A 27,688-nucleotide genomic window follows, 5' to 3' on the forward strand; every position below is an offset into this window, starting at 1 on the left:
TGATTTGTATATTCAGTATAGGCAGTTTTCTAAAACTGATGCAGAGAAAAGTTTAGGATGATAGAAAAACAGTTTTAGAAACTGGGCCAATATCCTTCATATAAGTTGTCTTGAACTGTAGCATTTTTGGTGTGTCTTATTTTGAACACAACAAGGATGTTTCCAATATTTTTTTAATACACCCATGAAGATGCTTTATAAACTGCTTATTCTCTAAGGGCACAGATTGCACCTGTGTTCCATCACTTGATACACTGATCCCACTGTGGGACCTTCCAGTTCTTCAGATCTGTTTGGATTGGGAAAACTCGCCAACTGGTGCTAGCTTTGAAGCGTTTGCTGCTGTTGGCCATGTATCATTGAAAAGAAGCAGACAATACAGTATGCTGTTTGTCCCTTTTCTATTAGGCCTGATGTAATACCACTTCTAAAGGCAATAAAGCAGCACGTGAATAAATAAAATACATGATTTAAAAATGCATTTGAGAGTCACACGTCTAAATTGCCTGTGATTTCTGTAATGTGAAAATCCCTGCTGAGTAGGAAATTATTACCGCTCATCATCCTCTTCAGTATTTACTGAAAAGGTATGAGTCTGTTAATACCCTAATGAAGCACTTAAATAAAACACATTCCAATGAGGACAAAATAACCACACTTTAAGTAAGTGTGAGAATACTCTTGTCATTGAATAACTTGTGAGAATGGCAAAAGTTTCAATGCTTTTACTGATATTTTTGGCTTACATTTAGCCAAACAAACTAAATGGGGAGAAATTACTTCTAATGCTCCTAATTAAGCACATAACTGTAGAAAGAGCAAACTATTTGTAAACTATTTGAAGCATGCAAGATAAAAAGCTTGAATTAGTTTTAAAAATTGAAATGATTAGGCCATCCAAGTGATTTCTTTAATTTGTTGCTAGTGCTTTTGCTATTTGTGGTATCCTAATGAAAACTAATTAAGTGCTGGGAAATGATCTGCTAGAACACTGGATTCAGTCCTTTAGTCCTGCAGTCTATTATAGATAAAACTAACCACAATCACATAGCGTTGGGTCCCTGTGAAGTCTACCTGGGCACTTCTAGTGGCTTGACCATGGCTATTCCATGGGTCATGAGTAGAGCACACATCAGTGACATTTACCTGTGGCTCTTGTCCCCTGCCAGTGGCAATGAAATCCAGCAGGTGTTCCAGGTGTGCAGAGGAGTAAGTTGAAGGAGGCAAAGAATGTGATACTGGTCTCTCCCGGCTTTGCAGGGGATGCTCAAGTTTGTGTGCTCATGATCTGGGAGGGAGAGGTGCAGTTGGGTATGGAGTCTCTGTGCTGTTGGTGTGTCTCGCCAGTTTGAGGTACCCAAACTTCTCCTTGTCACCCCCATGTCTGTATGGGCTCCTCAACCAGTGAGTGGCAGCAGCGTTTTAGAAACACTCATTTCTAGAAGTTAAGAATTGGGCTGAGGGTGCAACTGGCACCCCACAGCCTTCCATTTTCGCCATTTCTTTTGCCTGTTCATTTTTCCCTGAGCCTCTTAATAGCCATGCAGTCGACTGTCTCTTGATTGAGAAGAATGGGAGCTGGAAGACAGGAGAGCTTTGCCTTTTCTGTTATCACAAACTTGAACTTTGGGAAAAGTTGAGTGAAATCACAGAATTGTAAGTTCTGCAAAGACAAAATGAAAACAAAAGAAACCCTTTGTTCAGTGCGTACGTGTTTATACTTGTCAGCTGAACTAGATAAGGCGTCTTCATATCTGTTAGGGAGGTAAAATAACATCTGTTGGAAGCATTTCCTTCTCCCTGATTGTTTGAGTCAGCATGCCTGCTTCACACTTCTGCCCAGAGGAGCATGTCCTTCTGGATCCAAATTTCTCTTCAGAAGAGATTTCTGGGAGTGAGTCAGGTTTCATACCCCTAATGTTTTGCTGCCTGGTGCAGTCACTGCTGCCTTTTCTTAATGGCATGCAAACAGAAGGAGAGTTTGAAAGTGCTGTTTTCTGCTTCTGGTGGTGTGCTAAGGTTGTACACGTCTCAAACCAGTTTTCTGAAGTGTATTCCTTCACATGTCACTTCAAATCTTTGTATCTAGTGTCATTTTTGAAACAATTTGGAGGGTTTTGCTGAAAAGTTTGAATACTCACGCCTACCAACAAGTTGCTGTCGTCATCATACTATGTGAGTGTTTCCTTAAGCTGTGAGGGAAATAATGTGAATGAAATGGTTATTTACTATCTTTAGAAAAAGCTGTGTAAAAGTAAAAGCAATTTCAGAGAAAAGGTGTGCATTACAAAATGTTAGTGGGGTCAAAGATACTGCCGCTGGAATGCTGGTTTTCTGTCATCTTAATGTTCTTCCTGTTTCTGTGCAAGATTTCTTAGTTTCCTATCCTTATTTCTCATCCATAATGTCTTCTATATGGGTGTGCTGCTGAAGACATACTTGTTATTTATTTCCACCTTCCCATATGTCTATGATGCACAATTCAGGAAGAAACGTTTGCCCAAGTCTCCTTCTGATGAGACAAAAAGAGAAAATGAGACAATGAAAAGCAAATTCCTTGTGCTGGCACACTGCACACATTCATCACTGCAGGAAACTAGGTCGACATTATTATTCATAACAGTATATTATGTTACAATAAAACTAAGCAGAGGGTAGGTCTAGAAATTGGAAGGATGCCCGTCAATTACGCTCTGAAGTGAAAACCTTGCCTCTAAGACACTATTTAGCAGACAGAGCAGCATTGGTTGGGGTGGGAGAGGGGAGAATTTCTCTGCCAACAAAAATGGAGAAAAATCTAATTTTCTTCAGGTTTATGAAAAATAAAACTTACTACAAGTTTTCTTTGAGTTCTTTTGCTTTTACTTTGAAACCAAAGCAAAGCCAGTCTTCCGTATTTGAAAGAGGACCCATTTAGTTATTATCTGGCCTCCTTTCAGAAGGTCTGGAGCAAAACTTTGATGATGTTAAGCTCAGTGACTCCCTGATTTGAGGTTGACATCCCCCATGGCAATGGCAGGAAATGTTGTCTTCCTTCAAGGCTGGTCCTCAGAGCCTTGACACCCTTTTCTGCTGTAAAAAAGGATAAGAGATCAGTTATATCTCTGTACTATCTGATTCGTTCCCACTTTAATCCTGCAGTATGATTCTGTGCTGGTGACCTACAAAGTTCTTCTTTGCATAGTGTGCAGACTCTTTTTCCTCATCCTTTTTTTGCATTGATCTACTGTCATGGGCAAAGGGGAGCAGGTCTATTTAAAAAAAAAATAAAGACACCAGAATTAATTCAAGTCTCCAATATCCTTGGAAGCTTGGGTTAAAAACTACCAACCAACCATTACGGCAAACAAATAGATAAATAATAGATTAAACCACAGCAACAAAGAAAAGCTTTCCATTAACTAGCTATCTCAGGTTTCATGTGAAACACATTCCTCAAAAATTTTTTAGTGCAGTGGGTTTTGCTGTTTTGCTGCCTTGTTCAGGAAACAAATTTGAAATGAAGTGAGGTTAAGAGTTGTTTTAAGCATGTATGTGTTGCAGGGGAAGATTGCCTGTAAGTGGTTTTGTATCTAAGCAGACAAGAGAAGTCATTATTCTTATAAAAACTATGAAACCTGTTATCATTGTGACAAACATGACTACAAACAAAGGTGAAGCAATTCAGTCAATTTAAATTGGCTTTATTACCTGTATATAATTTTAAACAAATCTGGTGTGAAAGAACAAACGTCGAAAGTGCTTTCCTAAATTTTCTTTTTCTAAGTTATTATTTCTTTCACACATCTCTTAACTTGCTGTTTAATTAGCAAGTCATCTTCACATATAAAATGCTGTGCATGATTCACATACAAAAATTCATAAGCTTCATATTTAACACAAGCTGTGTCCCATATAATGTTTTAAATTCTGAAACTTTTTCTTCCTCTGCTCCCATTCTCCCCAAAGGAATTATCCACAGAATATTATAGTTTATTACAGGGGTAGAAATAATAGCTGTTGTTTACATTACTGAAAAATGAAATTTCTTTACTATTCATTATTGCTATTTCTTTCCATTTCAGACAAATTATCAAAGCCCATTAACTCAATGCAAATCTTTCTTGTTATTTCTATAGACTTTGGATCAGGGTCAGAGATACTGGTCTTATCACACAAAGTGAGCTGTGATCTGTCCCTGCCTCCATTTGACAGGGTCTGAGCAGCAAGCAGCAAGATGCTGGATCATTTCTGTTCCCAGTGCACTAGGGAGTATTTCACATCATGTTATCTACCTTAGGTTAAAGGATCAGTTTTAAAAACAGTCCTCCCCCAGTCCTGTAATTCTGGTGTTAACCAAGATCAAATCAAAGAGTGTGGATTAGGCCTGTAGAGCAGCTGCTTTTGGGGTCCCCACTTATATGTGAGAGCTTTGCTGACCCTTCTGGGCCCCCAGAGCTCCCAGAGAAGTCTCAGACTGCAAGAGGTGACTGCCAGATACAGCCATTAATTGCTTTACCATAGCTGTTGTCTTCTTGATACTCATTTTAGAGCAATATGCAGCTCTGTGCACACATACAAACACAGTGTCAGTGCTATTGCACTTTGCTCTATATTCCTAGTCTGCTCATTGTATTAATAAAAGTTCCCACTCATTACAAATAGTGCTTTTGATGATGATTATTTTTCCAGTTAACATGGAATGAATCAAGATTTCTTTTTTAATAGGAAAGCATTTTTTCTATCTCACAATAATAATTTAATATTTTCCTCACAGGAGAAAATACACAATAAATATTTCCCATGACATTATCATGTAGGGATCAAATCTGTACTCTTTATTCAGTCAAAAATCTGCTGAACAATTATATGAGTGGGAGGCAAGTAAAGACTTGAAATGTCTGGTCTTTCCTCTTGGCATGACCTCTTTCTCGGTACGTATTCAGTAATCACTTTCTTCATCTAGCCAGAATCCTACACCACTGGCCCTCAACTTCTGTTTTACTGGTGGTTTTAGTCTCTTCAGTATGCACAGGACATCATAACAGTCCAGATTTTCCCTTATTCCTTCTCCTTGAGAAGTTGTTTTAAAAATGAAATAATCTGCTGTTGTGCTTTACAGAACTGGCTCCTTGGGGTTTGGTGGGGAGTGTGGCAGTGCTGAGCATCCAGTTCAACCCTGCTTGCACATCAGGACAGTAGAAAAGCTTCTTCTCAGTTACACTGTAGCAGATGGGATACAGCCCAGAAAACAATCCTAAGGGTGAGCACCCTGGCCTGCCCCTTCATCCCTTGAGGGTGGCTGTAACTGGAAAGCTTTTCTGGGGGCACTCCAGGACTGGGACTGGGGTGCACTTCTGCCTTAGAAGCAGCACACCATGATAGGAGTAAAGCAGTTAGTGCAGTCACTGGCCACCACACAATACATGTTTCGAGTGGAATTAACTGTGGATTAGCTCTGGTCTGGTCCTGTGGACCGAATACCCTTTAGTGGTTGAAAGACAGCAGTTATGTCCTTGGGGTACGGTTTAGTTTCATGTGAAAGGAATCCAGTTTGTGCGCTTGGAGATCACTCTGTTATGCAAACCAAAGCATTGTAAGAGATATGCTCAAGAAATACTCACCTGATCTGGATTAAATCACCAGCAAGGACACAGCAGAGTAGTAATATACCATATTAAGAGATCTCATTAAAAAAAAAAAAAAAATATCATGTCATCATCCCAGATGATGTACTGTGGTGATCAAATTACAAAGTGTTGAGTGCAGAACGCAGCCTAGGTAGTTTGAATCGAAGGGTAAATGTAAGAGAGATTTATTTCTCAAAATGGACAGATAGATGCTAAATGTCAAGGAAACATTGTCTGATGCCACTTCACATAAGAGAAATGATCACTTCTGTAAGAGACGTGTTGTGTGTAACTAGCTATTAAATAGCCAATGTGCTGGTGAATGCTAATCATATCTCTATGGTACTGTGGAGCAAGTAAGAAAAAGCTCTTCCCTATGGCACATGCATTTCTGTAGTCAAAACTACAGTCTGTTTCATAAAAACAATGGCTCTATATTGATTAAAAAGCAGAAAAGTAAGATTTCTGGCACTATTTTGTTTGTTTGTGAGAAAACAGAAGTTTGCTAATGGAAACAAGCAACTGGAAAGACTGAATAATATATGAAGCTGCTGACATCAACATGTTCCAAACATGGCAGTTTTTATTCCAAACATTGCAGTTGTGCATATTTCAGCTAGTTAGTAGTACTGGTTAGTAACTGGTTAGCAAGTACTAAGATGACGAAGGAGAATATACAGCAGAGCAGTGTTCCCCAATCCACTCAAAACAGACTGTTAAATGGTTTAAAAAGGTATATGTGCCTCTACTGAAAGAGAAGCTCTAACATGACAGGCCAGTGTGTTCATCCAGTTTGCTGAGATCTGTATGTGTGGATTCAGATTCTCAGGTCCCTGACTAGTCCAGCCAGGCTAGATTCTGAACTTCTGCCCTGTTCTCTGCTAAGTTTTGTAAGAAACACGTTTGACAAATGACACCTGCAATGGAAAGGTTTGGCAAAGTGTTTCTTTCCATTTCTGAAGTATTCTGTATCACTGCTTTGTATCTCTTGAATATGTGAAAGTTTTGGGGTGGTTTTGGGGTGTTGTCTTCCCCCCCCCCCCCCAAAATTTTGAAATTGGTAGGAATATTCTGACCAGTACAAAATCAGTAGTTCCTCTGAAACTCTTTTCCTTCAAAATGTTAGAGAAAAGATCAATGCAGTTAGTATTCTGAGAATATCTACCTCCTGTTTTTAATGTATCATAACAACGTTATGTAGGTCACTCCTGCATGTAACTTATGAGCTAAGTATGATTGTGCTATGTTGGGTACCTTGCTAGTTCCTTCAGAGAGCCTGAGATACCCCACTGATGGGCTCCAGATATTTGGTTTTTTACCTTTGGGTTGATGTAATTTACAAATATTTTGTCCTATTCTAGACATTGAAGATCTTCATACTATTCCCATTGTGTACTTGAATTCTGACAGGCTCGTTTAATGCTTGTTGAAAAATGTCAATGTCTTTTGGTTGATTTAAGTTGTATTTTTCCCTCTGGTCCTTACGTCATATCACAGTGAAAAAAGAATACAATTATTATTCTTACTGTTAGAAAGCCTCAAGAGCAGAGCCAGATACAGGCATGTGGTGCTTAAAGTAGCCACTAACTCTGGAGAAGTGGGAAGGTAGCAGGGCTGTGGGTAGTCGCTGCACACGGCCGTAGGGACCGCAGGGTCCATAGGGACCTTCATGCATACCTGTATGGGGATGCTATAGGAGGCATGATTATTTGCTGTGCATTTACAGTGCCTGCCAGACTTCTCACTGAACAGCCACAGACCTCTGCTCTACTGGCAGACAGGGCATGATACAGCTCAAAGTGAATAGTTGTGCAACCTCCATGGATGGCTGAAAATTACTTATCCAATATTTTTCCCAATATTGGACACTTTTTAAGATTCAGCTGGACAGGGTGCTGGGCCATCTTGTCTAGACCATGCTTCTGCCAAGAAAGGTTGGACCAGATGATCCTTCCAAGCCCATCCCTTCCAACCTGCTATTCTATGATTCTGTGATTCTATGAATATGTTATTCTGTGTTTTTCCTCAGCCTACCATTGCACTTCAGCAACTAGGCAACTTCATGGTTTGTAAAGGTGAGAAGCCTAGCAGTGGATTATGAGTTCTTTCATTCATAGTAAATTCATAGTAAGCAGAGAGTTGTAACCAAACCAAACCAAATATGGAAACTACTATATAAATGAAAGCCTACCTGTCACAGAAGACAAATTTTCATTTCAGAAAGATGTTTTTCATTTTATCTTATTAAATCTCATATTCTTATACTCTCATTCTTATGCTAGGATTTCATTGACTGCATATGTGAGCATGATGTGCATTTAAAGTTGTTCGTATTAAATGTGAGCAGTAATTCTGGAAGTACATTATGCTTCATCTTTTTGAAGAATTTTAAAGCTAGGGCTGTTAATGTGAAACAATCTTTGGAACAGATGGGAATGGTCAGGCACTCTGAAGCAAATATTTGGAACAAAAGCTTAATTACATGGGTATGAGATTAAGGCATTCTTATAAACAGTTTTGGTATTTTTGACATGGTGGTAACAAACAGAAAGCAAAGAGAAGCCAAACTTAGAAACCAAAGTCTAGCAGTGGATTGATTCTGAAAGTCAACAGGTGAATATTTTCCACAGTCCCAGCAGAGACAAAGACTGAATTCAAGAGCCAAATTCCTATTGATTTTTTTGGGAGCAGGATCAAGTCTTTAATTCGTGAAAAACTCCTGTTTTGATTTTAATGAGAGTTACGTGACTTAAATCTTGTTTAATGTTTTGGAAGCACTGGGTAAGGTTTGAATCAAATAATAAGTTTTCTAGACTTTTAATAGCATTATTCTTAGTGCTGCTGTTACCTCAGGGTATTTACTTTTGGCTGTTAGTGCAGTGTAGAAGTTGATACTATTGAGAATGGAATTGGCAAATCTTAAAACAGAATGTTTAGATCATAAACATTTTAAAATAAGACTCCATAAAAAGATGTAGATTTTTTTAATATGAAATGTTAGTTGTGTTCTTGGCAGGCTTTGCTTCGGAGGAGTCACATGCATTTCAGAGAGTGTTCTGCAAGCCAGCTGCAGCCAAAAGATTATTTCAAACCAGTGAAGACCCAATTCCCTTTTCTCTGTTGCCTTTTCCCCTCCCTCGCCCTCTTTCACTCTCTCCCCTCCCCACCCCGTAGGACTCTCTATGTCATACAGCTGAAGCGTAGCCAATCATGGGGTGAAAAATTCATACAACTAGTATACAAAGTGGAAAGCATAGAAACACTGATTAAAGATGCCAGTACTGGTCTGTGCATTAAGACGTACTGTTGGGATTTCTTTTCTTCAACACTCTTCAAATCTTCAAACTTCAAAACCTGTTGAATCCTCTTTCAGAGCCAGCAGGATTGCATAAACTATATGGAGAATTCCTTGTGTCTGCCCTGCACTTATCTGTGGAGTGGCACAGTCATCTTTACAGCAATTACTTGATTCATCAGTTCTATGTGAAACCATATATACTCCGGGGGTGTGCAGAAATTGGTGGTTTGGGGATAACTCATAATAGAAGATGTTAATGGAAGTGGTTTTTATTTATCTCAATGAAATGTTGACAGTTTATTGTGCTACATATGATTTTGGGTTTCATGTTTATTTGAAATAAATGTATGTGAGAATGTTTGTTGTCCTGCTTTAATGATGTCTTCAGAGGACTTCTTTTTATAAAATGCAAACTTAGTGTTGCTGAAAGGTATTGTATGTACGTGGCTGTGCAGGCAGAAATCTTGCCTCACCTCAAGCCAATAAAGGTGCCACAGTAGAATGTCCCTGTACTGATCAAATGATGTACGTTTTTCACTTATTCCAGAAAGAACTTGACTCTTTTTTTTCCATAAAGTGAAGGTGGTGCCTTCCCCACCTCTTATTGATGTGTACTCTGCTGGATATGGGCCTGAAACCCCTGCCTGCTTTGGACTGAATGGGGACAATTAAAAGGTTTTACATTGATCACTGGCTTTAGTTGTAACAGTCCTGAACAGAAAAGCTTTGTGTCCATTGCCCTAAAGTATCATTAGAAAAAGTTTTTAGAGCCTTTCGCTGAAAATATGTGTGTGACTAAAGTTTGAAGCAAATGGCAGTGAGACGTGGTATGAAGAAGGGATTCCAGAAGAGAATAATGTGGTATACTGACCATGTTTGGAACCGGCTGTGAATCTACCCCTTAGCCAACCCAAATCCTTTCTGTATGGAGTGAAATATTGGACTTTGGTTGATTTTAGGAGCACATACTTTCATGCAGTTTCTTTTTTCTTTCTAAAAAATGTGATTAATACAAGGAATTTATTTTCTGTGGACCCATGTTAACTTCATTCTTTGGCGGTCCAGTTAGGAACTGTGAAGAAAGCCTTGCACAACATAAACCTATAAGGAAATTAACTCTTTGGCTTTCATTAATTTCAGTTTTCATTTGCTTTGTCTGTGATTTGCAAACCAAACAGATACTAGATAATATTGTACAGAGAAATTGTATCTTCACTTTAGAAATTTAGCACGTTCTCCTCGGGCTAAACTGGAAAGTTTAGTCAATTGAGTAGAAAAAATTCTGTTGCTAGGTTTTAAAAAACAAAACAAAACCCACACATCCTCAAACCCCAAACTTCTTAGAAGTTGAGTTTTTAGATTCTTATCTAGATCAGCAGTAAGTGTCCTGAATTAAAAGATGAAAAACATCTACTCGGTCTTTTTCAAATATTTAACGTGTTGCAGATTAGAGATAAATACCATACTACAAACATGGCAGGTCATTAATTTCTGAGTTGATACCTTTAACAGAATGGAAAGGTAATCATGGTAAGAGATATATCTGCAGAAGTTGTTCTGACTTTATGTCACCACTTTTCCCACACTAGTTTGACAAGTAAGACTTTCATTGTTGGTGGAAAGAATCTAATCCATGATTTTGCTATAGTCTTTGTGTGAACACTCGGCACAAATACGCATACATTCCTGAAATTCTCCAGACTTAAATCAGACCAAGTTGCTTTCCTTCATCTTTTTTCTGCTTTTTTTTTTTCTCAGTACTTATCAGCAACATTGCTGCTTGTCTCTGAGTTTCTTTGGTGCTACTAAATTTCACTCACAGGCAATCTGTTTGTTCCTAATTTTTATTTCCCTTTAGGTGACAGACTGCATCAACAGCGGGGCTTGTTATTTCTCTGATTTTAGTTTAAGTATGATCAAGGATTCAAAACAAACTGTAGCTGTTTACATTGTATGCAGTCCTGTTACATTTCTCACAGGAATGTAAAAAGAAGACAATGACCCAGCTTCATGTCCTCCTATATAATCGCCTTGTAGATGGACATGACTTGAGGTATTGGTGCTCTTAGTAGCCTGTATGTATGATAACCACATATGGTATCAAGAAAGAGACTGGCAATAAACAAAAAACTACCAGGGCCTGAAAACTGATCACTCACAGCTTGCAGTGTGTGGGAGGTTATTTTTGAGAAAATCTAGGTTAAAGTTGTATTAAGTGCATCAGAAATACTGGGGGTAATTCCTTGCATAATTCTAGCATTTTGAGTAGTTTGTGAGGCTGAGTCCTTGATCATTTTGAGAAAGAGTCCTGTGCAGCTGTTTGTATGAGTATAAAGAGTTAAATAAAGCAGAAATATATCTTCATGCTTTTTCTTAAAAATAAAAGGTCTGGATTTCAGAAGGAGCTGTAAAGCTTTCAGCAAGAATCAGGCAAACACTACAGTAAAATGAAAAGCTGAAATGTGAAGAGTGCATGATGTGAGATGCCAGCTCAGCGCTTTCAGGAGTCATGTACAGATCACATTGCTCTGCGAGGGGAGACCACCCTTGAAATTGCAGTGAACTGTAGCAGTGACTGGCTGCTTTGCAGTGTGAAGGAGTTATATAGGCTGATACTCGTCCACACAGTTATGTCACTCAGTGGTTGCCTCTCTTAACAGTTCTTCAGTCTGGGGAGAACAGATGTTATTTACAAGTACTTCTGTTGGGGTGAAAAAAATCACCTTACTATACAGATCCCAGCTGCACAAGGAAAGGAGAAGAGTAAGACTGATCATACACTAAAGTTTTTTTTACTGAGGGTGTTTGTTTTTTCTCCTCTTTGTATAGGTTCAACATGGGAGAAAACATTACGGCAGATTGGTTTTGAAAGGTAAGACATAATTGTTTCCTTACCAGTGCAAAAAGAAAAGGAATAAAAACTTCACGGGCAAGTTTGCAGAATTATTTGCTTTAGCTGATCAAACTCTCTATGACCTCATATTTAGAGAGGAAGTTATGCAATGTCGTGCACATACATGTTAAGCGTTTCTGTTTATGTCCTCTTCTCTTTCTCCAGTCAATCTGAAGCAATTTATTCACCATATAAACTTGGCTCATAATGTTTTTTGCTGGCGACTATATAGCACACTAGTATTTAAAAAGGTGACACACTATTCAGGTAGAAGTCTTACTTATGAATGAAGATATTGCTCTCTCTCATATTATATTTTCCATGAAACTTCTAACCTGTGACATATTAGTTGACAAAAGTAAGTGAAGTTGAAAGAGGATCAAAGCTGGCAGAGAGCTATTTAGCATCGGAGGAAAAATCAGAATTCAGCATTCCTCAAGTGCAAGAACTTCTTGCAGCCAGTCTTAACCACAAGGTCATCATACCAGAAACATATGTCTATCTTGGAAATTAAACTAGGCCAAACCCAGTAAAGAGTGATCTGATGTTGAGATTTAGATGCTCAATCTCATATTTATTCTTCTATAAAAACCAGAAAAATCTGCTCTTCACTTGAATAAAGTTTTACTGTTTTCCCTTAATAGAGTAGCTTGCAGTTGTACACCAGTGTGCTTGGCTTGCTGTTGACTGGGCAAGAAAGGATTTCTCTTCATGTTCCATGAGTGCATGCTGTTCATACTGCCTGGGGCATCTCGGCAAACCCTACAAACAATCAGGCCTTTCTGAAATCAATAAATAGCCATAAAAATCATATGAAACAAAATTATTTACTTGCTTCCTTTCTCACAAACAGAAAGCAAGCTGTATTTTTCTTCTGACCTTTACCTTGCATAAAGTTTTTATTACAACAAAACAAGTTTTTTGTTGCAAAAAGACTGATGCTTAAGTTTAATTACCCTAACTCCTACCTGTGATTCTTAGATCTCGGCAGCAATATATGAAAAGTTTTTTTTCTATATCATCCTTTTACAGGAGGAGCCTGTTTAACATACACCACTTGAAGAAATAAATTCCTAAATACTTGTCTTTCTCTGATCTTTGTCTAGAAATGTGGCACCTGGGGGAATGTTTAAGGTTATCTCTAAATAGCTTCCAGGTTTTCAGGAGTTGTACCACAGACTTGTGAAAGGTGGTCACTCTCTGTAAGAACATCTGTTGTGTCTAAGGAGATGCTACTGTCCTGATGACTATTAATTCTCTTTCTTTAGAAGGTGATTTGGAAAGCCTCTATGTTATGATCCTGAGTGAGTATGCACAGGGTCAGCCTGGTTTACATGTTCAGTGAAATATGTTAGATTTCCATGTTAGACATTGTATTTGCAAAAATTGAAGGACAGTGCCCTTTTCAACACAGAAGTGCATGGAAGGATTATGTTTTATTGCTAATCATAGCCATTAATATTATCTTGGTACGTAATATTTTGGTTCTTCAAAAGCAAATCACTTTAAAGGTGACAAAGTTCTGTCTTGGTGAAATTTAGCTTATCATTGGTACAGAGCTTTCTAACTATCTCTGTAGCTTTACAGGCTTGGGTAGGTTTAAAAGTAAAATATTACAGAACAGTAAAAACACTTTTCCCCAACCAAATAATATATAGAGGTCATATTTATTTCTGTTGTAAATCTCTTGATATCAGTAGAGGCATTCCTGTAAAGACTGGCCAAATATTTTATTTTTTTTTTAAGCCAAATTGTTGCCATATATTTTTAGCACAACTTGAAAATCGAGACTGATATGGAATACTTACCATTTTGTAGCTGAGGAAATATGGGCATTCTCATTTTGTAGCTTCCCACCAGTCAGAAATATTTTAAGACTTTAATCAGATCACTAAATGAAAATATGTCTCTCCTACTGCCCCATAAACTTAAAAATGCCCCAGGAATATAGGCAACTGGAGTAGAAAATGGCAGTCTTTCATAGTGTCAGTATTTAGTAGTCCTGAATAGGTTTCTGATCAAAATTTATTTTAAAATGTTTCTGTCTCAAATTTTTAATATTAGCAATTTTTAGAAGTTTTTAAAAATAATTTTAACAAAGTGAAGTGTACTACTTAACCTGTAGTTTCTACTAAACTTATATGTAGATAGCATAAGGCACAGTATTGATTGAAAGGAAAACTGTGACTCCATTTTGTTACAGCATCAGAGTAGTGGCTGTGGTTCATAAGCATCAACTTGAGAAGATGCAGTGCCAAATCAAGATTCAGACTAGAGGTTCCTTAACTGTGACACCTTACTGTATGTTATCTATTTAGAGAGAGAATGTTCTTAACAGCACTGAAAAAAAAGTTCAATATTAGTGAAAATTACACACTCAGTTGCTAAGTTTGATATCACCAAGGGGTTCTTTTTAATAGTTTCTGCTTTTTTCTCAGGTTACATCCAGTTTGGTTTCTTAATGAGCATTTAACTCAGCATGATATTGTACATGTCTGAAGGGCACTACAATAAAATACTGGTTCTTTCATCACCCCATTCTTCTTTTAAGACTATTATTTAGCACCTGCTAGTGCTGTTTGTCCCCATCAGTATGGAAAAAAAGTAGTTCTGAGGAGTGCTAGAATGAATTGATACTTGGGCTCTATGGTTTGAAACTGCCAATGGAAAATGGTCAATTTTTTTAAGTGAAGTTCTATCTGTGGCAATTTCCAACTTGTTAGATGTTTCAAAACAAGGAGAGCCCACACTAGCTGTGTATGGGCAATGTATGTACCACATGAAAGATGGAGAATTCTTAATAGACTGAATTATGGAGAAGCCTGCCTGAGAAAAGGAAATATGTAGAAGCGATTGCTGTGCAGATCCCATTATTGCCATTCTAGTTTGAAAAGAAGGGCACCTTGAGAATCGATTGTCATCTTGGAGTTAACTTTAATTGAAGTAGCACATTAGTTAGCGTGGGTGGGGTGAAGATTTGAATATACTTGGTTTGCCATAATCATAGAAGCAAACGTGTCCTCATATCAACTTTTTCAGAGAATAGGCAAAGAGAAAACAAGAAAAATAAAGTTCTTTAGACAGGTAGAACAGGTTTTGGGGTTTTTTAGTAATAATATTAATCTTCTTACCTGTATTTTTAACAGAAGCTTTTATATGACATTAATATATCAGCAATAACAAGTTGGTTTTCTAAAAGGTCCGGGAGTTACATATATATGAAGTCCAGTGTTAACTCCTTTATAGCAATATTTGCTATATTGTATGTGATTGATTATCTCATTATAAGTATTTCTTATGCCTTAAGGATACATATTATTTTATGCCTCAAGATAAGTATTATCTTGATTATCTTATCATAAGTATTTCTTACACCTTAAGGAATAGTTTCCAAAGTAAACAAAGAGATATACATTGTTATATGTGACACTTCAATGCAGGAAGTGCACTTAATTTGCAGTCACAGAAGTAGAAATCCGAGGTCTGCAGGTCTTTCACACCTGAGATATCATTCTGGGGGTGTATCACTACATGCTTCCTCTAGTCTTGCTCTCTTCAGTAGGCAGCCCTTTATGGCCGCTGATAGAGATAAGATAGGGGGCTATGTCTATGTTAGGTCTGATCCTGTATGGCTGTTCTCGTATTATGTATAACACTAATAAAAGAAGCAGCAGCAGCACATGTTTTGCTATTTAAAAGTACATTGTCTGCAAGCTGTTGATTTAGGCACACCTGAGTCAGCTGTGAAATATCAATAGCATTTAAATGTGGTGTTTGAGCAAGGACATTATTATTCTGGAAGAAGCAAGATTTCTAGATGTACAAAAGAAAAGACATTCAAAGTAATGTTCTAAGGAGAAATACTTTGCTTAAAAGCTGGAAAAATTCATATGTTCCTCTTAACAGGCTGTTTCAGAGTGGATTAACGAACAGGAGATGCGGACACTCAGTTTGCATTGGAGAAAATTAAGCCCAGATAATATACAGGTTATGTCATCACTGTTTTGTGGTTACATGATGTTTATTCTGCAATAGTAGAGTGTTTACATTGCTGTTGTCTTCATATCCTGAAAAACATAGAGGCACCAAGAGATCTGACCGTGAGGCTTTTATGTAAGCATTACTTGTGAGCTGAGGATGCTGCTTTTCAGTGCAAGAGAAATTAAAAATGCTGGAGCTTGAGTAAAGTAACTTTATATCCAGGAAATGACTGGAGTTAAGAGCTTTTCAATTAAATGGAGTATATGTGGGTTTGATAGATTTAAATGAAGGTCTTTATGTTATTGATTGTTTTTTTGAGACATTACAAATAAGCTTATTGTAACATACTGTAGTATTCATCACCTTTGTCCAAGATGATCTTGACTGTAGTCCCTGACTGTACTTTCTGCAGAACATGTTAGAGAAATTTGAAGAATTATGAAAAATGTTAACTTGTATTATGCTGTGCTACAAGAAACATAGATTAAAATGCTGAGCATGTGATACCTGCATGTCAAGCAAACTATCACCTTGCATGGATAATCTTTAATAAGCCAAAACAAGTAGATTTGTGGATAAATAGGATGACTTTTTTTTTGCCAGTGTTAACCTGAGCATTATTGTTCATTACTGGTGTGTATATAGATGACACCCACGTAATCATGAAAATGTCTAGAAAGCAGTCAGCTCTGTTCTACTTTGTTCCAAATATGGTTAAAAGTGTGTTTCAGAAGGCATTGTTCATCTCACTGGCTTAAGATTTTTTTTCAGTCACAGGTAGCACCCAATGGTAATGGCTCACTCAAACTTTCAGGTGAAATTATTATGAACAATTAACATTGACTGTGCTTTTTTCCTGGCTCCTCTGGCAATTAAAGAGAGTTTAGTGCACAAAGCCTGTTAAAAAGGGAAGAGGATCAGGTCAGTCACTGAGCTGGTCTCCTGTAACACAGTCCGTGGGGTCTTTCTAGGTTGGGGTGAGGCTTGCAATGCAGAGCCTGAAAAGACCCACACCAGCATTGGGGAAATGGCCACTTCTACAACTGCAGAAAATTAAAACCAAAAGGATTTTTTAAAAAATTTGAATTTCTCTAATTTGAGCTACAAGATGATGGAGTTTATGTCCTTGTCTAGTAGATTCAATATTGATTACAGAAATGTCTTCTGTTATGTTTTTGTTGACCTAGAAATATTCTAATAATTTAAAAACTTTAAATGAACAGTGTCGGACCTCATAAAACTCATTGTCCTTTAGGGTTTCCAAAATTCCAGTCTTCCTCGTACCACTCTTCTCTGAGCTGTAATTTCTAATGTGACTAGTAACTACTCAGCTACTAACAATGCATCTATTCCCTTTTTACATTTGTTCCAGTGGTGTTTCTCTCATGTGTAATGCTTTACATTACAGTTCCACAAAATAGACTTAAGAATGATTTAATAACTGTTATTATATGTTAAGTAAATACCAACTGTTTTAAAAAACCATGTATTTGAAGAATAACAGATGTGTGGTTTTTACACTTTTGGCAACATTCAATAAGTATGTTTTTCACAATAAGTAGCTGTTTCAGTGACACAGAGAAGGGAACTTTTGAGCACCAATTTCTTAGAAAAATGCAATTGTCTGTATAAAAACCTGTGTTCATAATGAAGATACACCTGTTGTTTGGTTGATAGCTTCAGATTCTGAAATCATTGTTATTTTTGTGGTATGCAAAAATTTGTTATTAATTTTAAGTTACCTGTTTATATATGCAAAAGTATGTGACTTCCACTCTACGTAATGCTAATATGACATGTCTGCACCATTTGTGCAGCAGCAACATCAGTGTAGAAAGTGTGACACACAGCATTCCAGATTCTGGCTAAAGTGGTGCTGAGGGTGATCGACAGCAGAAAGATGCTCCTGTTAGTAAAGTACTGTGTGTTGACTGGTGGGCTTAGCATGCTTTTTTTTTACATCCTTTTACTATTTCTGATTAAATGGTAGTTGGGAATTGGTAGCTCTCATACCTCAAGGAAATGAAAAGGAAAGGAAGTAAGAGCAGGAAAGGGAATAAGATTGTCATGGAAAGAGAAAAGACCAAAAGATTGCTATGTCAAGGCTAGACCCTGGATAAGAAGATTGGCTGCTGTTAAGATATATTCCAGATCTTTTATGTATTTCAGTAGCTCATTCAACTACTCTTCTAATCACAAGGTGTTAAAGACGACAATCTGCATTGTCTTTTTCTAAAGCAAAATAAATGCAACAACTCCATATGCCATAGGTAAGGAGACACATCTTTCCCAGTAGACACCAGGAGCAAGTTAGCTGTCATCGCTGAGATGCGTTTTTGTTCTTATGTTGTCTCTGAGAGCAGACAAATGTCTGCTTTTGCAGCTGCTCCACACATGCCCCTGCTCAGCCTAGCCAAAAATATTGTGTATATCCTCCCTACCCCTTGCAGAGACTGAGAAGTCAATTTCCGAAACCACTCGTGACGTGCGGTGAGTGCTGGAATCCAGACGCATCCAGGCACTTCCTAAGCACCTCCTTCCAGGTCTAGGTTGCTAATTATGAGCCTACTGGCGATCTGTTTTCTCTCTTTCCCCCATGCGTAGGTTGCTTGTAACTTGCTGGGATATTTGATTGGTGCTTGGCCAGAGTTTCTCTGGGTGACATGTAACGAATAAACAGAAAGAAGAGACTACCACTAGATTCTATAAATATTCTATAAATATTTATTATGCACAATTCTGGCTTGGAAATCCAAGTACCATATGGTTTTCTATAGTAGCATCCCCCACTCTTCCCCACACTCTTCAGTGCTTTAGTAAAAAGAATAAATATATGTTTGAAATATAAAGTCTTACCCTGATACAATGTTCCATAATTTCAAGCCCTTTCTTCACATACAGCTGAATCCTATAGCCTTTCTTGGGCAAGGCTCCCATTGACATCACTTTGGGAGCATTCCCTCAGCCAGGGGCTGCAAGAGGCTGCAGGGTCTGATCACTGAGAGGTTATTTTAAAAGAAGCAGTGCAGTCTGAATGTGTTTGCAAATATTGAATAATTTGAGTCTGTGAAGACAAGAAAAAATGGGTGCAGTAATGCAATTGGAGAGACATGGGGAAAGCCCTGCCAGGCACCTCCTTCACCATTTTCGAAAAACCAGTAGCCTATGTGAGTGTTTTGGTCTTCTGTCCCACAAAGCACTTAAGCACATGCTTAAGTTTTCAGCATCCAGGTGCACCGCCTTACTTTGGCAAGATTCTCTTTTACAGCATACTGTCCTTTAATTTCTTCATATCAGAGAAATTCAGTTAATCACTGTTTTGTTTATACTTTACATTGCTGTGCCCACTCAGGCCTCACATTTGACAAGGTTTAGTTTATAGCCTTCCTCGGCATTCTTGACATGTCTTTGTCTTAATATATGATGACCATCATACTTTTCTAGGAGTTAATGAATGTGAATTTATTTTTCAGTGATTATCATTATGTGTGTTCTTTGAATAATATGGCAGATAAATGTAAAATAGGGAGCTGAGGAGATGGAACCCTTTCCCAACTTCCCTTGATGGGCTGTGAATAAAAGAGCAGTTTATTGCTTGTAACACAACTGTTGTCTTCTGGGTGATATCTCAGTTTAGTTGTTTCTCTGTCTGTCTGTTACCTAAATGATAGGTATAGATCTGGAGGCAGAGAACCACACCAGAAGGGCTTCATGTCCTTCCAGCTGCAGCACTGCACTTTTTTTTTCAAGGGGCGACAGACAGTGAGTGAGGGGACTTCCCACACATCTACACTTGTCTCCAGGCGAAGGGCAGCACAAGGTCCTGAGTTCTGGGAAGATAGGGATACTGAGGTTCCTTAATTTAATTTTCAAAGCTTCCCTCATTTTGTTACTTCATGGTGGCCAGGACTGTGGAATTTGTGCGTGTGTGTGCTGAAGTGTTCATGTTGTTTATAGTGTGGGAAATGGGGAAGAAATGTGTTTTCAGTTTCATTTGATATATACTGCATGCCTGAGGTTCTATCTTAAATTGAGTTTTCTTTGCTACTCTGACAAAAAGTGAGACTTTGAAATAAAAGTCTGAGTTACAGAGAAAACAGGAATAAAAAATGGATTATATTTGCAAAGAACAAAAACATTGTTTAAAAAGATGAGAAGTAAACTGAAGTCTTTGTTTCCCTAATACTGTGTCAGTTGAAATCTTGTAGTTGGTATTAAACACTGAAAAAGAAACGCATTAAATCTAGTTTTAAGTTAGTTTAACTTGGTGGATTTTAGTCCAGAATCCACTTTTATTTTAATGTTGCTGAAAGCAGTTTGTAGTCAGTCCAGTGTACTCAGGCACAAGTTACTGTGTGTAAAGCTTTTTCTGGTTGCCTGTTAACAAATTGGACATGCCGTGGTAGCCTGTGAAGTAACATAATCCTGTTGCTCCCACTGAGAAGGAAATAATTTCAGGAGGGCCGCCCTTGCCCCTACAGTGAGCATAATCTGAAATGAGGTCAGAACTAGTAAGTCCCCTGTTTTAGGCTATTACTGCATTTAGCACTTGTGTTTCATGGTGCCCTAAGATCTGTGGCCTATGTGGAATTTCTGCTCTTAACTCCAGCCCTAGACTGTATCTGTAAATCTGGGCAGTCGTTACTGTTTCAGGGTGATTTGCTTGTTGATGTGGAAGGACCTTCAGGGAAGTTCCATCTATCCTAAAGTCATCCGTTTTGCTGTGTTTGATTTATTTTTTCCCCAGCAGAGTACAGATGTTTGTACCAGCAATTTCTGTGTCGGGTGAGCAGGGGCAAATACAGCATCTGTCACAGTTAACTCCCAAGACTCCTGATTAGAATTTGATTCATCTTCTGCTTATTCCCTGATATGGATTATATCCTGTTATTTGTCCTGCAGAAAGGGATCTGGAGGTGCTGGTTGACATTAGGCTCAATACGAGTCAGCAGTGTGCCCTGGCAGCCCAGAGAGCAAACAGCACCTGGGGTGCATCAAACACAGCACAACCCAGGCGATCAAAAGGAGTGATTATCAAGCCTTTATTCAGTGTTGGTGAGGCCTCACGCGGAGTACTGTGTGCAGTTCTGGGCACCACAATTTAAGAAGCATGTGAAGGCCCTTGAATGCATCCGGAGGAGGACAGGAAAGCTGGTGAAAGGGGTGGAAGGCATGTCCTGTGAGGAGCAGCTAAGCACTTTGGGCTTGTCTAGTTTGGAGAGAAGGAGGCTGAGGGGTGACCTCATTGCTCTCTGCATCTCCCTGAGGAGGGGATGTGGAGAGGGAGGTGCTGGTCTCTTCTCCCTGGTATCCAGTGACAGGACGCATGGGAATAGCTCAAAGCTGTACCCATCACGGGAGGTTTAGTCTGGACATTAGGAAGTATTTCTTTACTGAGAAGGTGGTCAAACACAGGAACAGGCATTCTAGAGAGGTGGTCGATGCCCCAAGCCTGTCAGTGTTTAAGAGGCATTTGGACAATGCCCTTAATAACATGATTTAACTTTCGGTCAGCCCTGAACTGGTCAGGCAGTTGGACTAGATGATTGTTGTAGGTTCCTTCCAACTGAAATATTATTCTGTTCTGTTCTGTTCTGTTCTGTTCTGTTCTGTTCTGTTCTGTTCTGTTCTATTCTATTCTATTCTATTCTATTCTATTCTATTCTATTCTATTCTATTCTTTCTATTCTATTCTATTATTTCTATTTCTATTTCTATTTCTATTTCTATTTCTATTTCTATTTCTATTTCTATTTCTATTTCTATTTCTATTTCTATTCTATGCTCTGCTATGCTCTGCTATGCTCTGCTATTCTATTCTTTCTGCTACCAATGGTCCTTTTAGCATACTTTTTCAACTTAAGCTAACTTTTTAATTTAAGCTAATTATATGAAAAGATTACTTTTGACAGTTGTCATTTGCATAAGTTTTGCAATATACTATCCTACCTTTTGCAAAATAAGCACATTTCATCTTAAGAATCATGTCATAGAATCTTTTTTTAATATATTGCTAGTGATGGTTTTGTAGTCTTTGTGCTGCACACCTGTGAGACAATGAAGAGAGATTCACCAAGTGAGACTGTTTTATAGAAGCTTTTCAGGAGATGATCACCATATGGCTAAAAACACTTAGTCTAGTAATTGCTTCCTTACTTACTGGATTTTTTTTCAAATCTGTCCTTATTGAAAAAAGCGATAAAATTATCTACCATGAAATATGTAAACATTCACTGAACTAACTTCATTTGTTTTGAACAGATTTAAGAGATTTTCTAGGTTTTAGTCCCCCATTTTTCCATATAAGTAATTATTTTAATGGTAACATAAACAATCCCTACTTAAAATAATTATAGTAATCATGGCTATTCTCTAGAGTACATCACTGTAATATGCCAGGAAAGGTATTTCCTCTGGGTTGATTACAGCTACTTTGACACCATCTTTTTTAAACAACACTGAAAGCAGCAATACGAAATTTCTAGATCTTTAAACACACAATCCTTAATTATATAAGCAACTTGCTAGACTTCAAGGGTATATCTCATGAGGTTAAACATTATAGAACCAAGGCAAAAATTGATTGTTAGTGGCATAAATAAACTAGATTTTAGAGAATAGTAAATTCTTTAGAATTTAGACAATTCAAAATTCTCTAACTTAGAGAGAATTCAGATATTAAAAATCCAAGGTGGACATCACACCAGTTAGTCCAGAGAAAAATCACATTGTTTGTTATACAAATAAAGCACAGTTGTGTGACCACTGTGTTTTAATCCTCTGCATGGATAGGCTAAAGGTCAAGAAGCTACTTACTTGCAGGAAGAGTGACAGTCCTGCTTCCTCTTCAGCCTCCTGTGCACCCACTAAAAGATCATGCATGCAAATATCCTGGAGGCAGAGCTCTTGCAGATAATGAATCCCTTAATCCTGTGACATGCCTATGATAAATCTCAAGTTCAACTGTGTGTAGATGAAAAATGTGTCAGTGTTATTAATTACAAGATGTTTTAGATGCTTTATGAATAGGTAGGTTCCCTACTTTTTTTCTTTTTTTTTTTTTTTTTTTTTTTTTTTTTTTTTTTTTTTTTTTTTAACTTAGGGGTTTGGGGGCTGGGAGATCAAACTGGATTTATCTTCAGATCTAATAGAGGACCATCAGTGTCAGTATACATTTGCCAGTGGTCCAACTTCACTACTAGAGACTCTTGTCTTACAGAGGCTTATAGTGATATCAAGACTGCTCAATCCTAGGCATATTTCGGCCACTTTGCTGAGTTTGGCACAAGGGTTGTGAAGAGCCTCTTTTCTTTAAAAAAAGGGGACTCTTGGATTCTGGGAACATTAAAAATCAAACAGTTTAACATTCTGAACTATTTGAAAGCATCAGAATAACATTTTTCAAGTGCCTGAATCACTTTGGGAGTTGGGTTTGTAACTCAAGAATCCTTATGACTCTTGAACATTTTATCTGTAATCTTTCTGTTGCAAGTGCCGGGAACTTAACTGAATTAACGCTGTGCTTCTGATTTTCCAAATGAAAGTGCTGCCCAAAACTATTTCTACTGCAGTATTTCAAAAGCCAAAAATCCATTAATCCCTTTTTCTTCTTCTTTTTTTTCTTTTTTTTTTTTTTTTACTGAAAAGATCCACTTTTGCTGAAAATAGTTTTGCCTTGGTCCTATTCTTCCTAATATGCCTGATCCTAATAATATAATTTTACTATATTAAGCATTCTTCCTTCATGCTTGCATAAAGTTTTAAATAGAAGATCCTACTGAGGAGAAATCCATGTAAAACATCTTTTGATCTGTACTGTAGTTAAGCATTATAGAAACTTTTTAGTTGTTGCTTTTTCTTAAACCACACCCTGGAGAACTGATCTGTGACATGACTTCGTGTTGTAACTTTCGTACCTGTTTTATCTTTTGTTCTTTAAGAAAAGTCAAGTTTGAAATATACCCCACTTGGAGAAGTCTTTCAAAGAAACCTGAAACTTATTTATCAGCATGGGTGAAGTTCTTTACATACATCATAGTGTTTCTCTAACAGTAGAGCAAAGTTGTATTTAGAAGCCAAGCCAAATACTTTTTATAAAGTTACTTTCCAATGCTTCCAACCCTGTGGATAGCTTTTGGGAAATTGAATAATTTAATAGCGCAGGACAAAATAGAAATTAATATGGGCTTGTCCCAAGCTTCCAGCCTTAACAGTAGGTCTACCAAAGCAATTTGGATCAAAATAAAAATTCAAATTTTGCACCCTAGGACTATCTAATTATAGAGACTTCATAATTCTGCATGATAAATTAAGGACAGACCTCACATATAGAAGTCAGTTCAGGGGTGGGAAGTGTTTGTTTTTTAGCATGGAAATATAGATCCGTAACTTTTGGGCCAGTGATTTCCAATTTTGATTTCCAGACAGAATGTCAATAGTTACAATTTCTGAAAACCTGGCCACTTATTTGTAGTCTGTTTGAAAAATGCAAATATTTTCCAATATGCCTTTATTTTTCCTCCCTGTAAAGAGGTGCCTGGTACTGGATACACTCAGATGAAGATACCAAAAATATCTATGTTTCAGTATGTAATATTGTTTAGCAAGAAACAAAAAATTATTTCCTTTTCCTTGCTGCATTGATTACTTCTTTTGCAGATGTAAAGATACACTTCCTGAAGTACTTAATGGCTTTTCTGCTATTGTCATACTTAAAGTAATAAATAGATAAAATTTGGTTGCCAAAAATAGTCATGAATAACTTCCAAGTGGAATGATTTAAAATTAATGTTATTTTTCTTCTGGTTTCTAACCTTTAAGATTGAAGATGCTTCACATTTCGCAGCTTTTCTTCATAGCTGTGAGGGCTGAAAATGGATATGTGTAATCTTTGTAAGGAAAAGTTAGTGACTCGCACAGCCACTAAGCTGCAGAAGGTGAAACTTTAGGAAAAACACAGGAACCCCAGTAAGGCTTTGGCAACTATCAAGGTAACGTTTAAGCTGTGAAAGGCTCTTGCAACACAAATTGTGTAACTACCCCTCGGTCTTAAAAGGGAATGGTTTTAAGCTATCTTGTTTCTAGAACACTAACCTAATTTGAACACTATGAGAATGAATCAAGCAACTGTTAGATACCTGATTCTGTAAACTGCAGACAACCAAACTGCCAGGGTGAAAACGGTAGTATGTTTTTTTATATTTGTTCCATATTGCTGCAAACAGCAGCATATCTATCTTCTGTATCTGTCATCTCTTCTTCCCTCCCCTCCCACTGTCACTACAGTGTCATAAAGTTTCTTTCTTCTGCTTCAGCATGTAAAAAACTACTTTGATTACTTTTTATTTATTTGCTGTCTTCCTGTAGCTTAAGTGTTTGCCATCAGACTGCATCCCCCTGCTGTGTGATGACATTGGCAAGTGATTGCACAACTGAAAGATTCATTGCTATAGCAGATACAGTTGTGAATGAACAGTCAAATCAGCTGTAACTTTTAAATTAAAAACTTGTCAGTGAAGTGAATAAAGCACATGAATGAAAAAAACAAGGATAAGAAGTTGTACACTGACATAAAGCCTGATATAATTCAAAGGTGAAAGAATACATTTGTGGATTCCATAATAGTATTCATTTAATAATTTTCCTCCAGCTAATAAAGTGTTTTAAGTAAAAACTTGATTTTTTTAAAGTAAAAAACTGATTAGCCCTATTATCTAAAGCATGTTCATCATGATACACTAGTTGCAACAACCTAACTGTGAACAAGTCCTAAAATACATTTGAAGTGTGGTCAAATACACCTCTTTTGGAAAGCTCAGCGCAACTAGAAAACTAAGAGAAATAAAAGCAGATACATGAAGGCCTTTTCTATATGCAAAAAATAAAGTAGCTGAATGAACAGAAAATTTTAGTAGACTTTGTATTAAAAGGAAATTATTAAATGCTCTGGACAAATGGTGAGCTATTGTGAAAGAGTAGTTTAAACTGGTGAATAATTAATTAAAAAAAAAAAAAAAAGAGTGAGTTTTCTTTATTTCAGAAAAAAACATTTGTGTTGAAAAAAGTAATCCAGCCCTGGAAGAGAGCTCCGTAGTATAGGGTTTTTCCCATTTTTTGTGACATGAGTAAATGTTCTGTACTGACTCTTCCAAGCAGCCAGTAAATATTCTTTTCCATAAGCATATAATGAGAAAAATGGAGTGGAGGTTAACACCCCTGGTTCACTGGGGACTTGTGTGGCCTCTGTACACTGTCAGAATGCAAAGGAATATATACTGTTATTGTGAAATCTGGATGAATTATGGGAACTTATTGAGAAGCCAAGATTTCCCTTCATGGGCTACCATTCAGAGGAAAAAAGACATGTGGGAGGAAAGAAGAGATGCAGGACTTGATGCTCACATCTGCTCCAGTTCAGTGCTGCTAGAAATCAGATCAGTCTGCCCCCATATTTCATTTCCTTCTGTAATCTTGACCAATAATTTATAATTGGTATCATCTGATCATCTGGCTCTCTCTTTCCATGGCAAAATGAGTGAGCAAAGAACTTTATCCTCCTATTCTTTGCTGTCCAAGAGACGATAAAACTTTGAAAGACAAAGATCTCTATTAATTTTTAATGAAGTCTGTGAAACATCCTCCTAGTCAATCTCTTTTCATTATTTCTGGTATGCCTTGTTTTTTTAGGAAACAGTGCTTTAGGAATCCATGTGATCTGAGATACAGCTTTGTTAATTGCAGGCAGCGTCATTATGATTTTTTACCTGGTGTATCAGCTTCTTCAGCTTCTTCGTCTGTATTCTAGGTGAAGGTGTTTGGAAAGGACGTCTGAGAGCTCATGAATCAGAAATAACTCATATACTGCCACATCCCTTTGCAAAATCATGCTGATAGACCAGACCATCAGCTCCAGCAGCTCTTTCAGCACATGTTTCATGGCACACGTTTCAGTTGTGTGCATATTTGACAAATATTGATTGCCCATTCAGTTATATATGCAATATTAATAATATGACCATGTGAGGACAGTTTTAGTTAGTGAGCAGAATGAGGATGATTCCTCTTGTTAGTATGTTCAGAAGAAGCCTGAAACACGCTAAATTAACACTGGATTATTTTAAAGGTAGACAGCGTTGTAGTCTGTGGCAGGAAGATGACTATAATTAAAATCAATCTTTTTTTTTTAAAAAAAAAAAAAAAAAAAGTAGTGCACCCAGTATTTCCTGCTGTATTTAGTTTTATTGCAGCCTCACCTTGAGTACTGTGTGCAGTTCTGGGACCCACGATTTAAGAAGGATGTGAAGGTCCTTGAATGTCCAGAAGAGGGCAACAAAGGTGGTGAGAGGGCTGGAAGGGTGTCCTATGAAGAGTGACTAATGACTTTGGGCATGTCTAGTTTGGAGAAAAGGAGGCTGAAGGGTGACCTGATTGCTCTCTACAGCTTCCTAAGGAGGGGAAGGGGAGACAGAGATGTTTTTCTCTTCTCCCTGGTATCCAGTAATAGGACACATGGGAATGGTTCAAAGCTGCGCAGGAGGAGGTTTAAACTGGACATTTCCTAGAGAGGTGGTCGATGCCCCAAGCCTGTCAGTGTTTAAAAGGCATTTGGGCGATGCCCTTAACAAGATGCTTTAACTTTTCATCAGTCCTGAATTGGTCAGGCATTTGGATTAGATGATCATTGTAGGTTCCTTCCAACTGAAATATTATTCTGTTCTGTTCTGTTCTGTTCTGTTCTGTTCTGTTCTGTTCTGTTCTGTTCTATTCTATTCTATTCTATTCTATTCTATTCTATTCTATTCTATTCTATTCTATTCTATTCTATTCTATTATTTCTATTTCTATTTCTATTTCTATTTCTATTTCTATTTCTATTTCTATTTCTATTTCTATTTCTATTTCTATTCT

At 37.5% G+C, this 27,688-nt stretch overlaps 1 protein-coding gene across 8 annotated transcripts in view; it reads left to right on the top strand.

Annotated features, from left to right (window-relative positions):
- The window catches only part of PIEZO2 (piezo type mechanosensitive ion channel component 2), a 259,140-nt gene that overhangs the window by 81,755 nt on the left and 149,697 nt on the right, over positions 1–27,688 (top strand). For 7 of the 8 annotated variants that reach the window (XM_026842250.1, XM_026842251.1, XM_026842249.1 and 4 more), the window contains exon 3: positions 11,737–11,779. The exons of the other annotated variant lie outside the window; for it this stretch is intronic. In XM_026842250.1, the coding sequence (XP_026698051.1) occupies positions 11,737–11,779 (43 nt within the window). The remainder of the gene's footprint in view (positions 1–11,736; positions 11,780–27,688) is intronic. 8 annotated transcript variants of the gene reach the window in all.

This window comes from Athene cunicularia (genome assembly GCF_003259725.1).
Source record: "Athene cunicularia isolate RWA chromosome 2 unlocalized genomic scaffold, athCun1 chr2_part1, whole genome shotgun sequence".
In the NCBI taxonomy this organism is placed as follows: Eukaryota; Metazoa; Chordata; class Aves; order Strigiformes; family Strigidae; genus Athene; species Athene cunicularia.